Source organism: Rana temporaria, chromosome 2, assembly GCF_905171775.1.
Source record: "Rana temporaria chromosome 2, aRanTem1.1, whole genome shotgun sequence".
NCBI lineage: Eukaryota > Metazoa > Chordata > Amphibia > Anura > Ranidae > Rana > Rana temporaria.
Window position 1 is genome coordinate 467,549,747 of NC_053490.1, and position 21,333 is coordinate 467,571,079.

The 21,333-nt window shown below is 43.7% G+C and overlaps 1 protein-coding gene across 1 annotated transcript in view; it reads right to left on the reverse strand.

Moving 5' to 3' along the window:
* Window positions 1-2,440: 2,440 nt before the first annotated feature.
* The window catches only part of TBC1D23 (TBC1 domain family member 23), a 75,831-nt gene continuing 56,938 nt past the window's right edge, over window positions 2,441-21,333 (reverse strand). Inside the window, exons 13-18 of the mRNA XM_040339443.1 lie at window positions 20,138-20,247; window positions 18,342-18,484; window positions 10,031-10,119; window positions 5,397-5,532; window positions 3,415-3,609; window positions 2,441-2,997 (exon numbers count right to left, since the gene is read on the reverse strand). Coding sequence (XP_040195377.1) covers window positions 2,916-2,997; window positions 3,415-3,609; window positions 5,397-5,532; window positions 10,031-10,119; window positions 18,342-18,484; window positions 20,138-20,247 — 755 coding nt within the window. The 3' untranslated portion in view covers window positions 2,441-2,915. The remainder of the gene's footprint in view (window positions 2,998-3,414; window positions 3,610-5,396; window positions 5,533-10,030; window positions 10,120-18,341; window positions 18,485-20,137; window positions 20,248-21,333) is intronic.

Here is a 21,333-nt window from a genome sequence, read left to right on the forward strand (position 1 = left end):
TGAGGTTTTGCCAAGTAAATAGAGATACTTAACATGTCACGCTTTAAAATTGCACACACTCTTGGAATGGCACCAAACTTCGGTACTTAAAAATCTCCATAGGCAAAGCTTTAAAAATGTTTAGAGTTACAGAGATCTAGTGCTAGAATTATTGCTCTCACTCAAACGTTTGTGGCACATGTAACCTGTGTGTATCTGCCTCTGATACTACCCACTGACCGCACTGCACGAGAGAGAGAGATACATATTTATTTTAAAAAAAATACAGTTGCCGCCCCTCCCTGCCGCCTTAACGCAGCTCACCTGGTTAAATACCAACCTTCCTCACCGTGTGCCCTCTAAAATCTTACAGACCTTTTTTCCAGGAAATCCCACCAGGTCTTTTGTGCTAGAGCCTCACCTGGAAGCTGTTATTAGCACAGCTCTACCATAGAGAAAATGAACAGGGCCACAGTGGACCTGGCAGAGACATTTTCAGCTGAAAGGCTATGAGATATCACACATTTAATATGGTTGGAAGGGAAAGGAAGCAAGTGTTTACCCAGGTGGGCTACACTCAAGGGGGTGAGGCATTGTTAAAGGACAACTGTACTAAAGTTGGTGCCACGTTTACAGTCTTAAGATTTAAAACAAATATAAGGTTTCATAAAAGATACAACCATTCGGAATTCAAAGATTTTGGATGCTCTTACATAAAAATTTTATTTTTCAGTCGCAGTTATGACTTTGTTAAAAGCAAAATGTACAGGCAAGAACTGTCAGGTCACATCAGCACTGTACGGTGAAGAGAATACTGGTTCTTGTCCTATTGTCTCAGTGTTTGAATTGTGTTAAAAAAAAAAAAAAAAAATCGAAAAAAACAAACAAAAAAAAAACAGAAAACAATTCCTTTTTAGACATTTGTAGGCGAGATGCTGAAGATCCCTGTGTGCTTAAATGAGGCTGATGCATTATATGGTTTTCACTGTAGACCAGACTAGTTGCAGAGCTATTGGCAGTTAAAAGGGGTCTTAACCCCCCTAAATTCATTCCTATGCAGATTGCACATTTCCCCCCATATCTTACTTGCAAATAAAATAACATTAAAAGGAAAACAGACACGTTTACGTTGATGTATGGTTTTAACCATACCTTCCAGCATTCCAAAATCTCAAGGCAGAAAACATTTAAAGGGGATCTTCAGTTATGACCAAACTACAAGTGAAGATAACATTAGAATACTTTTACTGGTTTTTTTTTTTTTAACCACTTCAGCCCTGGAAGATTTGGCTGCCCAATGACCGGGCCTTTATTTGCGATACGACACTGCGTCGCTTTAACTGACAATTGCGTGGTTGCGCAACGTTGTACCCAAACAAAATATACTGATTTTTCCCCACAATAGAGCTTTCTTTTGGCGGTATTTGATCACATCAAAAATTAAACAAAAAAAGTGACAATTTTGAAAAAAAAAAAAAACAGAATATATTTTACGTTTTGCTATAGTAAATATCCCAATTAAAAAAAAAAAATTGCAATAAGCGTATATTGATTGGTTTGCGCAAAAGTTATAGCATCTACAAAATAGGGGATAGATTTATGGCATTTTTTTTTTTAACTAGTAATGGCGTTGATCTGTGTTTTTTGTAATATTGCAACGTTGCGGCGGACAGGTTGGACACTTGACACATTTTTGGGACCATTCACATTTACAGAGCGGTCAGTGCTATAAATATGCATTGGAGTGCGATCAAGGGACTAACTGTGGGGGAGGGGAGGGGACTTGCTATAGGAGATGACAAATTGTGTTTCCTATTTTGTAGAAAGACATGATCTGTCCTCTTCTCAGACAGCATGGGGATTTGTGTGTTTACACACACAGAAACCCCTGTGTGCCCGCTCGTGCACGCAATTGCGCGTGGCCGACGGAGCTCACAAGCCCTCTGGTGGCTCTCCTGGGCGAAGCCGTATATATACACGGATTTTGCCCAGGAGAGCCATTCTGCTGCAGTATATTTGCATGAGCCGGTCAGCTTTTCTGATGAAGCTTATAACCAGATTCTCAGTGCATGTTGAATTGCCTCATGTGCAGCCTTAAAAAATGGCTAGGTTCACGTGGGTGTGTCCTATACTGAATCAGGTTACCAATTCTACAGTGGTTGGTGTGATCCATGCAGGACTTTTCTGTCAAATAGTACGTAAAAACAAAGAAAATAAAAATGTAGATGCACAAAACTATTTCCATTGAGCTCACCTTTAGAATCCAAACCTTGATTTGCACAAACCCCACTTAGTTTAATCCAAACAATTTCATATGCAATGCCAATTTTCAAAAAATAAAAATAAAAAAAATAATACAACAACAATCCCTTCTGAGCATTGAAAATTGGCACAGTTATGAAAAAAATGGGGCAGCTGGAAGATATGGTTGTAGCCCTGTGGAACTATATATGGAATGTACAAAAAAAAAAGAAGAAAAAGCTAATTAGAGAGCCTATTAGTGCACTGTGGTTAAACGCGATTTGGTTATGATGAGGAGTGCTTCTGGTGCATAGTACAGTCCTCTCTGTGCACCATCCGCTGTCAATACTGATCCAGTCAGGGCTCTGTGCTTACCATCACCGGTACGCTAACCTGAGTGTTTCCCCTTTATTTACACAAAATATCAGAAATGTAGAGAAAAACAAAAAAAAAGTCCACATCACTTCTCCATTGTCCCCATTTCCAAAGCCAAGGACAATCACGTCAGATCTCACTCCTTCACTCCACAACAGTCGTTTTCAGTACAGTAATGTACACTTGTCAAAATGGAAATTGTAAAAAACAAAAAAAACACAACTTATGCAAAAGGAGTGTTATGAAATAGAACCCCAAGAAAATTAAATTAACTACTTTATTATCCTGTCAACACATAGAAAAGGGTGGTGGATGTGCTGTTAGCTTTCCAAGGCATCAAGAACTTTGATGATCTGTTGTTTGATGGCTTTGGTAGCGTCTCCTGCGTTTGGTATTAAGTACCTAAAAAGAGAACATATTGTGGAGATCAATAAACTATCTGGCATGCAAAAAAACAAACCAAGATAAACCATACAAAAACTTTTTTGCCTGTACATGACCTCATTTTTTTTTTTTTTGAATGTATGCAGACCTTATACTGTAAATCACGTGACTGCACTCGCTCTCTTCGGTCTCATCTTTTCTGGTATTGCACAGCTTGTCACTAACTGAGCATGCTAACCCTTGGCAGATACTGAAGCACTGAACTATGAGATGTTGAAGGTTTCTAACAAGGTAGAGACACATTATGTAAGAAATGGGAGGATATTGTAAAATGAGCTAAAACCCTAAAATAAACAGTATTGAATACACAAGATTAGGACACACTGTTTAAACAATTATATATATATAATATATAGATAGATCGATGGCTCTCACCTCTCCACTGCTAATATTTCCACTCCTGTTGAACTGCTATTTCCATATTTAAATGTGATCAGCTCTGGATGTTTCTTCTTAGATGTGATCTTTACAACTGAGCTCAGCGCTTGACGTGACTGTATATATGCAAATCCCTTCCTAGACTGGATCTCCCGCAAACAGTACATATGGGTTGCCGTTACCAGAAGGTGACTATTAAAAAGGGTAAAAAAAAATAATAATTAAGAAAAATAATTAAACTGTCTATAATCTGGAAGAAATTAAATAAGTTATTTTAACAAGTTATGTCTCGCACACAGCATAGGGATACTTATAATTACACTCTAAAACAGTGGTAGTGAATTAATATTCAAGGAGGTCCGATAACTAAAAAAAAAAATTTGTCTGAGGTCCGAATCACAAGTCTGTGCCATGAAAGAGTGTACGTGTCTACTTTCCTTTTTTTGGCACAAGCCACACTCTCTGGCACTTTTCTTGCCGTTTCCTCCACATACTGTAGCTGCTGACTTTTAACATTAGGACACTTACCAGTCCTGGAGTCTAGCAATGCACAAAGCACTCTCTCACTGGCCCAGCAGAAGGGGGGCCAAGCTGCCGACGTTCCTTTGCCGTGGCCCTGTCTCCCATAAGTGGGGAAGGGGACCTGTCAAAAACAGGTCCCCATTCCACCCCTCCCCCTTGAAATTTGCCAAAATGTGGCACAGGGGTGGGGGGAGGAGACGAATAGGCGCAAGTTCCACTTTTGGGTGAAACTCTGCTTTAAATGTAAATGTCCCTATAGCCTTTAGAGCAACTTTAAGTTATATTATTATTAGGGATGTCCCGATACCGATACTAGAATCGGTATCGGGACTGATACTGAGCATTTGCGCAAGTACTTGTACTCGCGCAAATGCTCCCAATGCCTGACCCGATACTTTTTTTTTTTGGCCAAGAGCTGGTGGAGAGGGGGTGGAGTGCGGGTGGAAAGGGAGCGGAGAGCGGAGAAGAGCAGTCCTCGTATGAAGGAGAGGAGAGCTGCTGCCGCCCAGTCCCCTAAGACAAAGCCAAGTCCCGTCCCCCCCGCCGCTGCCGACATCTAGTTGATCAGCGCTGGGGAAACACAACAGCTTTCATTTGAATAGCTGTGTGTTCCCCGCCGCGCCTCATGTATAGACACTCCCCCTTGCCCAGAAACTTTGAAAGACAGATCACCCTTCCCAGGATTGGACGGGTGATCTGTCTATCAAAGTGCCCGGCAAGGGGGAGTGTCTATACATGAGGCGCGGCGGGGAACACACAGCTATTCAAATGAAAGCTGTTGTGTTCCCCCAGCGCTGATCAACTAGATGTCGGCAGCGGCGGGGGAGTGACTTGGCTTTCTATTAGGGGACACAAGGCTGCATCTAGGGACATGGCTGCATCTAGGGACATGGCTGGACATGGCTGCATCTAGGGACATGGCTGCATCTAGGGACATTACTGAATTAGGGACATGGCTGCATTTGGGGACATTAGCACAGAATGAATGTACATGCAGTTTTGCAGAACATATGGCGCTGAAAATTTTCTAAGTCGTTTAAACGCAACTATTGTAAGTGCCTGAATTTGACTTTGTATCAACCTCTTGCAATTCCCACACACAGCGGAGCTCCGACTAGGAAAAGAAAAAACAGAACTAATAACTACTCCGTTTTGCCGCAGTGCATATGTGCCAATAAGGAAAATGGTGACAGGGGACAGCCGAGTGACAGAGATCAGGTCATCAGTAAGTTGCTTCTCCTTTATGGTCCAATCAGAGGCTTGGGACACAGACAAGACGTAGCTATATTACTTACCTTCAACACAGAAAATCAGGTCTCCATGCTGGATGTGCTGTCTGGCAGGACTGTGTAAATAGCAAGACTGGATGGACAGAAATACAAACCCTTTGGAATGTAAACAGCACTCAGCTTTAATGACAAACCTAAGGGGGGCCATACAATTCTATAGTTACACACCTTGGAAACATGTGACCGGTTTCTTTAACTTCATGACATGGGAAGTGATGTTTGATATCAGGTTTGTTTATCCATGTTTGAATGTTAACAACCTCCTTGCGATCATCATCCGACATCGATGAGCTATCAATCTCATCTGGAAGAACATAAAAGAAAAATGAGAGAGATAATAAAAAATACATCGTTTAACAGAAATAAATCTAAAAATGACAACACCACCACTGTCTAATTTCTTTTTTTTTAAGGAGATATGAAAGATTCTGAATAGGATGCGGTCATCGTACACCGGTAGTAAAGCAGTAAACAAAATGTGTGAAGAAGAGCGGAGATGAACATTATGCATTTGGTGCTTTCTGTAATGAATGTATTAATATCATGTAATAAGCAAGTATCACAGTTAATCACTTCAGCCGGGCCTACGCATATATGCGGCCTCTCTGTGGGTGGGCTCTAATTGCAAGCCCCGTGTATACAAATTACTGCAAGCGTGCTATCAGCACAGAAACCAGCGGATACTGGAAAGCTCTCAATGCATACTTGCGATCAGGAGCTCTCCAATAATGTGACCGATGTGATAGCCAGTCACAGTGGTCACGTGATTGAAATGTTCACTTGCTGGCATTTAAAAACCTCTTGAAGGGCCAGGAGGCGGTGGCAGGAAGGGATTAAAAGTATATGTAATCCTTAACAAACTTTTCCTATTTTCCCTCTTTTGGACTGTTTAACATACCATTGAAAATGTTGTTTCAAATTTGTTCCATAAGTACAAAACCTGCAAATATATAGTACTGCTGTGCACACAGCAATGTTATTTTAAACAAGGTTATCAGCAAATGTTTAAAGACAAAAGAACATCTCCCTTCTACATTATGGAGATAAGAGTTTTTTTTTCTCTAAACTACAACACTGTAGGATGACAAAGCTACTACTTTCTATGACAGTGAGTGAGAATTGTCACCCAAGGACAGGCATGAATGAAAAACTAAAGCAACCACACCTAAGGACCGGTAAGCTTCATACGCATATGGTTTTATGGTTCATGTGTTTAGATACAGTGGTGCAAATAATTTGATCCCCTGCAGATTTTGTACTTTTGTCCACTTAAAAAGAAATTAAGGGTCTAGAATTGTTATCATTGGTGTATTTTCAATGATAGAGACAAAATATCAACCAAAAATCCAGAAAAAAAACACATGATACAAATGTTAGCAATTGAGTTGAAGTTCAGGGTGTAAAATAAGCATTTGATCCCCTGCCAACCAACAATAATTCTGACTCCCACAGACTGGCTACAGTATGTGGCACACAGATTAGTCCTGTTAATTTAAGAAGGTGCGCCTAAAGACAACTCGTTATGTGTATAAGAGACACCTGTCCACAGAATCTTCCTTCCATTCAAACCTCATGGCTGGAATGGACTACAAGACCATCAGCGGTCAAGGCGAGAAGGAAACAACTGTTGGAGTGATTATTCGCAAATGGAAGAAATACAAAATAACCATCAATCGCCCTCGATCTGAAAAGCCATGCAATATTTCGCCTCATGTGGGAAGGATGGTCATGAGAAAAGTGAGGGATCAGCCCAGAACTACATGGGAGGAGCTTGTGAATGATCACAAGGCAGTTGGGACCAGTGTCACCAAACAAACCATTGGTAACACAATACACCGCCATGGATTGAAATTCTGCAGTGCCCACAACGTCCCCCTCCTCAAGGAGGCACATGTACAGCCCCATCTGAAGCTTGCCAATGAACATATAAATGATTCAGAGAAGGATTGGGAGAAAGTGCTGTTGTCAGAGGAGACTACAACTGAGCTCTTTGGCATTAACTAGTTTTGCCATGTTTGGAAGAAGATAAAATGCTGACTATGACCCTAGGAACATCACCCCTACAGTCAAGCACGGAGGTGGAAACATTATGCTTTGGGGCCGTTTCTGAGTACATGGTGGCAGTGACAGTTATAAATCAAATGAGTGCCATACTTATTTGATTTAGATTTATGTCAAGCTAACCTGTAATGGGAGTTATACGATATTAGAATAGACCTTTAAAATAACACTTTAAAACCACATTAAAAATGTTGGTCAATGGAAAACCTAAATACAATGTTCATGTTTACAGACAAAAAATAAAATATAATTCCTCTAGTGAACTGCACATACTATTTACCTAGACTGTGGGCCTGGGAAAGCCTATGAATTAGAGCACTTACTGCACACAATCCTAAATTTTAGCTCCAAATCAAGATCCATAGAAGGAATCAAGAAAACCTACAAGCTGTCTTACATTGACCCAGCTTGGATGTTCACAATATGCTTGGCTGATGCCAGTAGAAATCACTGCTGTAGACACCTGCACAGGCGGGTGGCGACATCATGCTCTTCACCCTGTACAATCAGAGAAGGCTTTGCATTCACAAGGCAGTTGGGAACAGTGTCACCAAACACTGATGGTGACACCGATGTCTGTGCTGTGCAGGCGACCTCCTGGATTCACAACGCATCAGGCTGGTCACTCAGCATGGGACCCGGAAGCAAGTGAAGATCACTGAAGTAGCAGCGTCTACTTCAGTGATTTCCAGCTCCCAGTGACTTCAGCCAGGTATCTCATACACATAGTTACACTGTCCAAGTTCAACCAATTTAACTTTTAAATAGCATGCCGATGCCTGGAATTCTCCTTTAAAACACATGCCAGGGCAGTACAAAACCCCCACTGTTAGCCCTTCTTGGAAAGTAACCACTCAAAAAGGTGATCTTGTTTTTTGCCACAATATTTTGTAAATGAAGAAACATGTTGGTATCAAGAGGGTTAAAACATGAAGCTTAGTAATGGTGCACTAGATACAGAGGGGTTTATTGACTAAAGCTGGAGAGTGCAAAATCAGGCTCACTTCTGCATAGAAACCAATCGGCTTCCAGGTTTTATTGCCAAAGCTTAATTGAACAAACTCAGGTTAGAAGCAGATTGGTTGTTATGCAGAAGCGAGTTTGATTTTGCACTCTCCAGCTTTAGTAAATAAACCCCAGTGCATCATCAATGTACAGGTCACATAGAGAAGAAGAAAGACGTGAAGGAATGTATGGGTTTACATACAGTGGAGATGAGGGGCATAATGTGCAGGCCATTAGAGACACAGGTTGTACATGAGATGTTGAGGGGAGGGGGGGGGGGGGTTATTAAAAACAATCCTACAACAACATTAAATCTGCCACTGCTTACTTAAATGAAAATTCTCACAACATAAAAAGTAGAGGGCTGTCAAATGTTAATAGTAGATCTGTTCACATTTGTGATAACTGCAATTGGCCACCACAGTAGTCACAAGGCACAATGACACTCTCACTGGCTGTAATTTTTGCCCATGATCTTTGATGTCTTATGACAGTGCAATCATAGGCATTCCAGAACACCATGGCCATCCCTTTGCTTCTTTAACCACTTGCCTACTGGGCACTTTCTCCCCCTTTCTGCCCAGGCCATTTGTCAGCTTTCAGCGCTGTCATACTTTGAATGACAATTGCGCGGTCATGCAACACTGTACCCAAATGAAATTTTTATAATTTTTTCCCCACAAATAGAGCTTTCTTTTGGTGGTATGTGATCACCTCTGCGGTTTTTATTTATTGCGCTATAAACAAAAGAAGAGGGACAAGTTTTAAAAAATAAAAAAATAAAAAACACAATATTTTTTACTTTTTGCTATAATAAATATAATTTTTTTTTTTTAAACAACATTTTTTCTCGGTTTAGGTCGATATGTATTCTTCTACATATTTTTGGTCACAAAAAGCGTATATTGATTGGTTTGCGCAAAACGTATATGGTCTACAAAATAGGGGATAGATTTATAGCATTTGTATTATTTTTTTTTTTTTACTAGTAATGGCGGCGATCAGCGATTTTTATCGTGACTGCGATATTGCGGTGGACACATCGGACACTTTTGACACAATTTTGGGACCATTTACATTTATACAGCGATCCCTACGATAAAAATGCATAGATTACTGTATAAATGTGACTGACAGGGAAGGGGTTAACACTAGGGGGCGATCAAGGGGATAATGTATTCCCTAGGGAGTGATTCTTACTGTGGGGGGGAGAGGAGTGACTGGGGGAGGTGACCGATGGTTGTCCCTATGTATAAGGGACACACCATTGGTCCCCAATCCCTGACAGGATGTGGATCTGTGTGTTTACACACACAGATTCACGGTCCTGCTCAGTTACTGGGCAATCGCGGCTGCCGGGCACGCGCACCCGTTCCCCAGTGACGCGGTGTTCGTGTGCCCCCTAGTGGATTAAAAGGGCGCGACATCATATGACGTCCACCCAGAAAAATAGGGTCTGCCTCCCACCTTCATTTGACGGCGGGCGGTGGATAAGAGGTTAAAGACGTACAGTGGTCTCTCTGTTAGACGTACAGTGGTGGTGAGGTGGTCAATGAGCAATGGTTATTCTAGACACCCAAACTACATGAAACCAATAAGGCAACCTTTAAAAAAAAAAAAAAAAAAAAAATAACCTAGTCAAGCCTCTATCAGGTTCACTCTCTGTTACAAATACCTGAAATCAAATATGAATATATTAAGACACCTTTTATGAATTAGACACGATCACTTCATACCTGTGTCATACTCTTCCTCATCTCCGATACTGAATACAGGCTTTACACCTCTGTATGGCTTTCCCACCCTGTCACTGCTGCTGATGTGCCTATCAATAGAAATCAATAGGGTTTTGTAAAATGCATATACAAAAAATGAATACAAAAAACCCAGGCACGTGATACATGCAGAAAGTGCCAAACTTTGTTAAGACGAGGTTAGCTAGCCAATAAGCATTAAAAAAAAAAGACATATAACTGCTATAGAAGACCATGCTAACACGCCAGAAACAAGTCAGCTGGTGAGTGAAATGTAATGATTTTCTTCACAATCTTTAACACCAAACACGGTTTATATTATTCTGTACCGAAATCCCAAAAGCATGCCGTTTAAACACTGTAAAATGTACCATGGATGAAAAAAAATGGCATTTTAATTAAATAGAAAAGTCCATAATGAGCCAGCTATTCTGTAAAGATAAATACGGATTTCAATCTAATTTCCTGTTCCAGTGACAGCAGGACAAGAAATGGAGGGAGTGGTTGTCACAGAGACCGGAAAACACATAATAACCTAAAACAGGTTCTGAACCTTCACTATTTGACTGAAGAAAAAAAAAAAAAAAACGATGTTTAGTTGGAGTCAGTTGGGGAAATTTTACATCAATCTTATCCCAACATGAAGGAGGGAAAAAAATCTTGCAAATGGGGACACAAACCACATTAAAAGACCCAACAGGAATTCTCTTTCGTTTGACCTCAAAGCAGAAAAAGTTGGCTGGAGCCAACCTTAAATAGGAGCTCCAGTTATATTTGTTTATTACAAGTCAACAGCTCCAAAAACTGTAGCTTCTAACTTAAAAAACAGACTCCCCTGTCCCAGGATCCAGTGCTGTGCTCACCCGAGCCGTTCTTTCCATCGGTGCTCTGTCCCCAGCGCCAGCATTTGAGCTATGGGCACCCGACTGTGACAGCTTGGGGCCTAACAACCAGGTGCCCACTGCACGGCACTGCACTTTGTGAACGGTCCCGCAGTCTTCTGTGACCTGTTACGTGTCCCAGAAAAGTGCAGGGAGGGGAAGGCAATTGCCTAGGTGATCCGATTGGAAATGGGTACCTGTCAAAACTAGGCATCTGCCCCCCTCCCAAAATAGGATTTTTTATACTCACTGCAAAATCCTTTTCTCTGTTGTCCATGGACAGACACAGCTCCTTAAATCTTGACAAGTGGGTTATGTTCCTGTTCACAGGAGAGAACTAGGCAGAAACATGTAAGATAATTAAATACATGTTACTTTAACAGAGTTAAACAGCCCTGCCCAGGGGGCGGTCCCTCCGGACATAACCCTCCTCCCTGCAGTATGCAGCCTCTGTTCGTAGCAAGCAGTACAAACCTAAAAAGAAGAGGTGGGTACTGTGTGTGTTCATGGACGACAGAGAAAAGGATTTTACGGTGAGTACAAAAAAATCCTATTTTCTTTCATCGTCAATGGACAGATACAGCTCTTTAAATCTTGACAAGCGAGACGTCCCCAAGCAGCGTCAAAAATGAGGGGTGGGAACAGTATCAGTAAAACCAATTTAACTTCACCCCAAAACAAGCAGCGCTCCTCAATGGAGGAGTTGCAACTTTAAAACAGCCGTCTGCAAAACCTTGCGGCCGAAAGAAGCATCAGAAGATGCACTCACAGCAACCTTGTAAAATTTGGAAAAAATGTGAACGGACGTCCAAGTTGCCGCCTTGTGCACCTGTGAGACAGACGCTTGATGTCGGAAAACCCAGGAAGCACCAATTGCCCTGGTCGAAAATGCCGTGAACAGAAAAGGGGGCACCCGCCCCCTAAGAGCATAGGCCTGTATGACGGTCTGCCTGATCCACGAGAAATGGTGGCTGACGAGATCGAAGCGTATGAAGCGCAACCTCCTTAGGATGCGCCGACCAAGGACATAAGGATGGAAGAACAATGTCCTCCTTCAGGTGAAAGGGTCGCGGGCGCACCAACGCCTTATCCTTATGGAGGATCAAGTATGGTGATTTGCAAGACAAGGCCGCCAACTCAGAAAGCCTTCTGACAGAAGTAATGGCCACCAAAAGGCCACCCTTTGGGAGTGTCAAGAGAGAAATCTCTCTGATGATTTCAAAGGAAGGTTCCTGAAGAACCGAGACCACCAGAGTCAAAACCCATGGGGGAAGAGGGGGGGAAGTTTATGACGAAACCCCTTGCACAAAAGGTACCCACCAGAGAATGGGCCGCCAAAGTCCACTGAAAAAACTGCCCCTGAATGGTGCTTAAGGCAAGTTTTTGATCCACTCCATGCTGTAAAAACAGCAGAACCTTCAGTAGCCATGCCGATAAAACCAGCGACTGTAAAGCAGGATGAAGTATAGGACCTTAAGACAGAAGGTCCTCCCGCATTGGCAACCGCCAGGGTATATCCGCCACCAGGCGCACAAGATCGGCCTACCAAGTACGCCGAGGCAAATCTGGAGCGATTAGAATCACCGGGATCCCCCAGGCCTCCACTCTGCGGAGCAGCCGAAGAAGCAATGGGGGAAAGGCATAAAGTATTGACTCCACAGGGCCACCAATGTGTCCGACGCATCTGCACAGGGATCTCTAGACCTGGCCACGAACCCAGACACCTTGCGGTTGAGACGAAAGGCTAGGAGATCCATGCCCTGTGAGCCTCACCTCCTGCAATGGAGTTGAAAAACCTCCTAGTGCAAAGACCAGTCGCCCTGGTCCTGGCGACTCAGGTAGCCCGCCTGCCAGTTTTCCCTGATGGTTGACATAAGCCACAGCCGTGGCGTTGTCCGACTAAATCTCGCCCAGAATTCTAGGACATTGAACGGCAGCCGGGATTCCACTAGAGTCCATCGACCCTGGGCCGACTGAACCCCCCAGACGCCCCCCCAACCCGTAAGGATGGCGTCCATCATAATCAACGTCCACTGGAAGGGAAGAAATGACTTTCCGGACCGAAGAGCCGGGGATCTTAGCCACCAATTCAAGGAGACCCTGACTAGGTGGCTTACCTGAATCTGACGATCCAGAGACAAAGGAGATTTGTTCCATTTGGACAACATCTCCTTTTGTAAAACACAAGTGTGGAACGCTGGGCATAAGGTACCACCTTGAAGGAGGCTACCATTAGGCCCAGGACTCGCATGCAAAAACAGAGAGACGACCATTTGCGAGACGCCAACAGCTTCACCGCAGACTGAAGAGTCTGCAATTTCTCCAGGGGAAGAAAATCAACCCTAGGTACTCCAAACGCTGAGTTGGACCAGGACCCACTTCTGAATGTTTAACACCCACCCAAATTCTTGGAGGGTCTGTCTCGCTATAGACACATCCACCTCTAATTCTGAGCCAGAAGCTGCTCTCAGAAGAAGGTCGCCTAAGTAGCCCAAGATGGCAATGCCTCGCTGTCTCAGCAAAACTAGGATCTGTGAGAGCACCTTGGTGAAAACTCGTGGTGCCGACGTTAGCCCAAAAGGAAGGGCCACAAACTGATAGTGGTACTCCCCTATCACAAAGCGTAGAAACCTCTGGCAACTTGAGCAAATTGGGACATGCACGTAAGCGGCCTTGAGTCCAAGGACGCCAGAAAGTCCCCCGGATGGAGCGCAGCTACCGCCGAACGAATGGATTCCATGCAGAACTTCCTTACTCTCAAAAAGGCATTTAGGACTTTGAGGTCCAAATTGGACGGACCCCGTCCTTCTTCGGGACCACAAACAGATTAGAATAAAATCCCTGAAACCCCTCGTCCTACGGAACGGGTAAAATTACCCCGCAACTTAGCAAGTCCTGCACTGACAAGCTGGAAGGAGAGGAAGACTTGAGGGAAAGAATCTGTTCGGTGGATAGGAAAGAAACTCCATCTTGTACCCCGAAGGGACCACCTCTCAGACCCACAGGTCGGAGAGCAGGGAGGTTTACCGAGCCCAAGAGTCGAGCAGGGGCAAGGCTTCATGCATTGGCGGGTTTGGGTGCCGGCTCGTTCGGCTTACGCTCCCAGGGACGTTTCTGCCCCCCAGCAGAGCCCTTGTCGGGAGGGTTTATCTGCGAACCCTGACTGATAAAAAATACCGCTTCTGAGCTCTTTTCCCCTGGGAGGAGAGTGCTCTTACCCCCAGTGACATCCTTGAAAATGTCATCCAGCGTGGTACCAACCTCCCACCCCTGAAGGGTAAATCAGCCAGGGCTTTTTTTTTTGGATGCTTGGTCAGCAGACCAGCATTTCAGCCAAATCAGGTGGCGCAAAACCACCGCCGAAACATAGGCTCTGGATATCAAGGGTGCTGCATCCAGTGTAGCATCACAGACATATACAAGGCCCTGGACCAACTAGTCAGTCAGTCTAACAAATTTGGGAGGGAGCTGGTGCTCCTCCACAGTCTGGTGCAAAACCTTGCCCATTCAGTGAGTGTCTGAGACACCAAGGTTGCGGCCACAATAGGCCACGATGCAGACCCCAGCATGGCAAACATAGAGCGGGTCAGTGCCACGGACCACCTATCAGTATGGTCCTTGAAGGCAGGGGTCCCTTCTATAGGGAGAGTGGTCACCCTTTTTTACCGGGCACAGGGGGGCCACTACCTGAGGAGAAGCCCATTTTTTTCAAGAGGCTCTCCTCAAAGGGGTACCGAACTGCCAGGCGCTGAGAAACTACAAGGAGTTCTGAGGCCTTTCCCATTCCTTATCAATTAACTTGTCAAAAATGGACATATAAGCAAAAACTTTCACAGAGCGGTCTGATTTGTGTCCCCAAAAAAGACAGAGCCCTCAGAAAACACCTCAGCTGCACTATACAGCATAAGGGAGTCCCTTACAGCATTAATAAGCGCACTGACAAGTGCCCTGTTACTGACCCAAGTGAGGAGTCCTCACAAGAAAGGTCCTGGTCCATTTCCACAGACAACACAGAACCAGGGACCTGACAGCCAGGTCCTGGTCTGAGTCAGAGCAGTCCCCAGGGGATGGTGGGGGAGGGGGCACTTTTCAACCCCCCCGCCCCAACGCCGCTCCAACAAAGTGTCTATGAACCGCAGGAGCCCCAGCTGTCACCTCTAGCATGTTTGGGGAGGAAGAACCAGACACTGACTCCATAACCAGACAGCTCTCAGGGACCCATTCCAGACCTGAAAAAAGCCCACCCTCCTTGCTGCGCTGACCGGGGGTTACCCGGGAACTCACCAACCACAAGAGGAGACCGTTCAGCGCTGCTGCCTGCCCTCAAAACACAGGGTGTGTGTGAGGAGAAAAGCTGTGAGCTAAAATCATGAGGAGATCTGTACTGGGCGCTGTAGAAGCCAGCACTAGAGGCCAAAACCACCTCCAAAATGGCTACCGGACGCCTCAGATAGAGAAGGAAACGACCACAGTTAAATGGCCGACCGCAATAGTAAGCTGCGCCATAGCGCGACCACAACAAAATGGCCGCCAACAGGAATTCACAATAACAGCAGGCTACAAAAAAATGGCGCCGGCGCCCCCAAAACGCTGCATCGTGGATGAGAAGGCCTAATGAGGCCTTTCTGAGTCAAACACACCCCCACAGAAATACACAGGCCCAGACACCCCACAGTCCCCTGGTGGGAAAATGAGCCCCCCCCCCACAATTCCACCCGGTAGCAGTAGAGCAGCAGAGGGAAATATAACAGAGAGCAGGGAAGGGAGGATAGGAGGACCCCCGAACCCCAGGAATGCTCACCGTACCGACCCGCCGAAACGGGAAGGACTGTACTTACCCGTCCATGCGAGGACCCACTGACGCATTCCTGACAGGCATACATCGCGTAGCTGTCGGCCCGGTCCACTGTGAGTGAGACAACACCACAGCCCAGTCATATGTTCACCAGCCACCCCAGGAGCCATGGGGTATGTCGTGGCAGACCCAGCCTCTTTGCAAAGGTGTGCTTACGCTCGCTGGATCTATATATCCAGCCTGTCTCTCAGCCGACAGTTGATAGAAGATTCTTCAAGAATAAAAGAAAATAAAATAAAAAATTTCCTGGGCCCAAAAGGGAGCCATACGTCCTTTTGGCTGCAAACTGAGGCTGCATGCTGCAGGGAGGAGGGTTATGTCCTGAGGGACCGCCCCTGGATGGGGCTGTTCAACTTTGTTAAAGTAACATGTATTTAATTATCTAACATGTTTCTGCCTAGTCCTCTCCTGTGAACAGGAACTTGTCAAGATTTAAGGAGCTCTGTCCGTCCATGGACGATAAGAGAAAAGTGCCATTTCGTAAAGAGGAGGCCTTAAAGCAGAGCTTCCCCTTTTTGGTGCAGCACCACTTTAAGTTCTAACAGATTTTAATATGACAATCTGAAGCTGGGTGATCTACATAAAGTAAGTTCTATTGGTTGAACTGGATGGACTTGTGTTTTTTTTAACATGACTAACTATGCAAGGTCTTGTTTGCTGTGCGCCTCAAATCATTTGAAAAAAAAGTTAAAAAAACATGAAATTGTTAAACGGGAATAATGCTTAAAAACATTTATTTTTAAACCTTACATTTGTAAACATATTTAAAATGATAAGAATAAAATGATTGTAGTGTAGTGAAAAATGTATCACCTTAAACCAAAGGCCACTAAACCAAGCGCATAAAAGGCTGGCATATCTGGCTGGTGACAGTTTACATCAGATGTTTTTTTCAGGCATGTAGTGGCATTAAAAATGGACACTTATGTAAATTACTGCTAGAGAGGAAAAGATGTTATGGAGAGAAAGCCGATTAATTCTAGATGAAGAGGAGCATTAGTCTTAGTGCTAGGACAGAAGTGGTGAGTGCATCCTTCTAGTTTTCAGTATGGAGAATGAAACATCAGTGATGCTGACAGGCCACAAGAAAGATACAAATAAAAATTTAGTAATGCAAACATAAAATTTATGAAATTTTGTGCAATTTTTTTTATGAAAATTTAGCAACTGAAAACAGAGGAGGAGGCAATATTTTTTTTATAGCAAGGATTAGTAACAGGCAGCACACAGAGGGCCCATTCACACCTTTACAGTGCGGTATGGTGCAATAAGGCAATGGAATCCCCATGTAATAATGCAAAACATGCATTTTGGTGCGCTGTATTGCCAAATGGGTGTTTAGACTTTATGGTGCGTTGCCAACCCATTAACTTGAATGGGTTGCCCTAAAAGTAATGCATGTTAACACATGAAGAACCATTCGTTAATGCAACACACCAGGGCACCAAAGTCTGAATGGACCCTTAAGCAGTGTGGTACGATTATTATTAATAAAGTCAGTAGTTCCTGGCAAGTGTCAGCATGACTGATGTCTACACACTGCAAGACGTTGTGCAAAAACGGAGAAGGTGGTGGAATCACAGCTCACTACATCTTACCGCTCCAAACTCGCCCTCTCTGGCCAAGGAAGATTGAAAGTGATTCTAGTGCACCATTGAGGCAAGGATAAAAACCGGAAAAGATTACATCACTGAGAGTTATGGGACATTTCAATAAGATTACACACTAGATGAGAACAGCAAAGACCTAATTTATTAGAGATTAGTAAAATGAACCCGTCAAGCTGGGTGATAACTGACCCAGCAGTCTCTCTCATCCATTTCTGGATTATATCACTGCAGAATTCCAGAATTTTGTTCTAAAGCAGAGCTCATAAAAAAGTGATAGGCCTGCCCTACAACAGCTTCAATTCTGGGGTTCAGGCAAACCTCTAAACATAAATTGGACGCCACAGTAGAGCCAAGTAACATTGTTCCTGACATGACAGGCTCATTATTAGGTCAAGGAAATGTTAGTTTTAATAAGACTAATGTAAAAAATTAGAAGCTTTTATTTGGGCGAGAACACACATGTACAGGATATACACAAACAATAGTATGCCTTTAATCCTATGTACTTATATATTGGGAACCTATCACCCTTTAAATCATTTTCATAATCCCACGATCCCCCTGGGTCCATTGAAAGGATCAGGGTAACATTGCAAAAATCCCCTACCAAACACAGAAAAAGTAGCGAAAATTGCTTGTATTTCATGGTTTTAAAGCACATTTATGTTATTGATCAATTCATCAAGCTCTATGCAATCTATTTGTTCTTTAGAGCCAAAATGACTGATAACTCTTTGGACAAGTTTGACCTGTGAGCTGGCCAAAGGGCACTCTGACTTGCAAAACTAGTGAGATGGATTTCAAGGCAGGTTTTAAAACATGCATTCTAATAACCACCCATCAAGAAATAGGATGTAAAAGATGCACAAAAAAACAAAAAACAAACACAAATTGCAGGGGCAGTGATAAATAAACTTAAACGAATTGATCAAGGGAATTAAACTCACCTTTCTACTGGAGTGGAGGTGTTCTCAATGAAGCTGATCACCTTTTCCTTCACATTCACAGATTTGGTCCTTAATGCTACTGTCATTTTATTAACCAAGGATTTCACACCTCTGCCGTCAGCTAAGCCATTAGGAGAATCCTCCTACAATGAAATAAAAACATCACTTTTCAGATTCAAAACGACTTTTTCACACAGAATACTGCTAAACTGTATGACGCTGAATAGATTAATCAGGGTTTTTATTTCACAAAAACAAACAAAAAAACAACAGTATAACCATTAAGGTTATGGTGAGAAGGCACACAAAAAAAACAAAAAAACAAAAAAAAAAAGGAGTAAAAAAAAAACTGCAATGGAATCCATGCAAGACAAAAAAAAAAAAAAAAAAAAAGGAGATTTACTAGTATCATTCCAACACATATCCCAAAAACTGGAGGAATATTCCTCATTGTAGGACAGTAGACAGCAACGAAAATCATTCCTTTGCGCTCCACATAGCCAAATGTGCGTCCAGAACCACTGATGTACAACGTAAACATATCCTAATGTTATAGAGCCATTTATTCCAAACTGCATACAGCTTGTTCAGGCTGTTTGTTGTTTTGTATGCAGTTTGGAATAAATGCCTTTATTGATATTGGGCTACAATTTCATTATATGCCTGTGGTTCTGGATGTGCACCGGGCTGTTTGAGACATATTATTATTATTAGAAGCATTTATTCCAAACTACATGCAAAATGCACGTGCAAGCTGTATGCAGTTTAGAATAAATGGCTCTATAATATTAGGCTATGCTTTCATTATACATCAGCAGTTATGGATGCACATTTGGCGGTTTTTAGGTGTAAAGCAATGATTTGCATAGCTCCGCCAAGTGACCCGAAATAAGGAATTAAAGTGGTTGTTAACCCTATCCTGCAAGTCTATGCCAGACCCTCTATTAGAGCCCGGCATAGACTGTACCTGTCTTTTCTAAAAATGAGTGCTGTAAATACCTGCTTAGCTGTCAGGCCGGTCACATGACCCGCGGCCGCTGTACAGCTCTGATGGATGGCTTCTGCAGAAGGGGCCCTGATCTCCCTCTGACATCAGTCGGGGAGATCACAAGGTCACTCAGCCTCTCCTGCAGTAGCCCTGGACACCGGGCAAGAGTCAAGTGACTGTCCTGAAGATCACGCTAAAAGGGCATTTACAATGCTCGTTTTTAGAAAAGAATAACACAGTGTGCTATGCCAGGATATTTTTTTTCCCCCTTTTACAAATAGTGGTAGGGGGGGACGGAGACGCACAGCAAGGAGCTGACAGGAAGGAAGGAGGGGGTGAGAGGAGAGCTGAGAGCAGGCTGCATATGACAGAGGGATGCACTCTGACCACCGTTGTCAGTACAGAGAGGGGGATACAGGAAGTGACAGTTTTTTTTTTACAGTTTAGAGGCCCAGATTACACAGCACAAGTACTGTGCTGTATGGAACCAGGATATGTATTTTTTTTGTAGGGGGGGGGTTAAACACTTTAACCTGTAACTTTTGGGATAGGTAAATGGAAGAGACATGTTTTAATAATCTACTAACTAACTGACATAGAATGAGTGGAAACTTCCTTTGGGTATCGCTACTCATTTTCAGAACTTGATAAAGTGCTCAGCCTTGTGCAAATTTACTGAACTCACAGCATCAATTAGCAACACTGCGATCTACTGAACTGGATGAGGAATCTGATCAGGTATGAAAATTATAAAGGGCTTTCCCTTTGTAAATGAGAAAATTATAAAGGGCTTTTCTTAATAACTTACATCTGCATAGGAACCCATAGTGGTGCGTGAGCCAGACGTACTGGCAATCCAGTGTCCATACCCAGTATCTGGTCCATCTACATTTATATCTGCCAAATGTTGCTGTAGCACTGTGAAAACAAATACAAAAAATTAAAGTAGTAAACATTAGGGTTGTCCCGATACCACTTTTTTAGGACTGAGTACAAGTACCGATACTTTTTTTTATGTACTCGCCGATACCGAATACCGATACTTTTTTTTAAATGTGTCCCCAAATGCAGCCATGTCTCCCCACAAATGCAGCCATGTCCCCCCACATATGCAGCCATGTCCCCCCACAAATGCAGCCATGTCCCCCCCACAAATGCAGCCATGTCCCCCCCACAAATGCAGCCATGTCCCCAAACATATTGCAGCCATGTCCCCCATAAAACCAGCCATGTCCCCCACATATCCAGCCATGTCCCCCCACATGCAGCCATGTCCCCCCACATCCAGCATTGTCCCCCGTATATCCAGCATTGTCCCCCGTATATCCAGCATTGTCCCCCGTATATCCAGCATTGTCCCCCGTATATCCAGCATTGTCCCCAGTATATCCAGCAATGTCCCCCGTATATCCAGCAATGTCCCCAGTATATCCTCCAGCAATGTCCCCAGTATATCCTCCAGCAATGTCCCCAGTATATCCTCCAGCAATGTCCCCAGTATATCCTCCAGCAATGTCCCCAGTATATCCTCCAGCAATGTCCCCCGTATATCCTCCAGCAATGTCCCCCGTATATCCTCCAGCAATGTCCCCCGTATATCCTCCAGCAATGTCCCCCGTATATCCTCCAGCAATGTCCCCCGTATATCCTCCAGCAATGTCCCCCGTATATCCTCCAGCAATGTCCCCAGTATATCCTCCAGCAATGTCCCCAGTATATCCTCCAGCAATGTCCCCAGTATATCCTCCAGCAATGTCCCCAGTATATCCTCCAGCAATGTCCCCAGTATATCCTCCAGCAATGTCCCCAGTATATCCTCCAGCAATGTCCCCAGTATATCCTCCAGCAATGTCCCCAGTATATCCTCCAGCAATGTCCCCAGTATATCCTCCAGCAATGTCCCCAGTATATCCTCCAGCAATGTCCCCAGTATATCCTCCAGCATTGTCCCCAGTATATCCTCCAGCAATGTCCCCAGTATATCCTCCAGCAATGTCCCCAGTA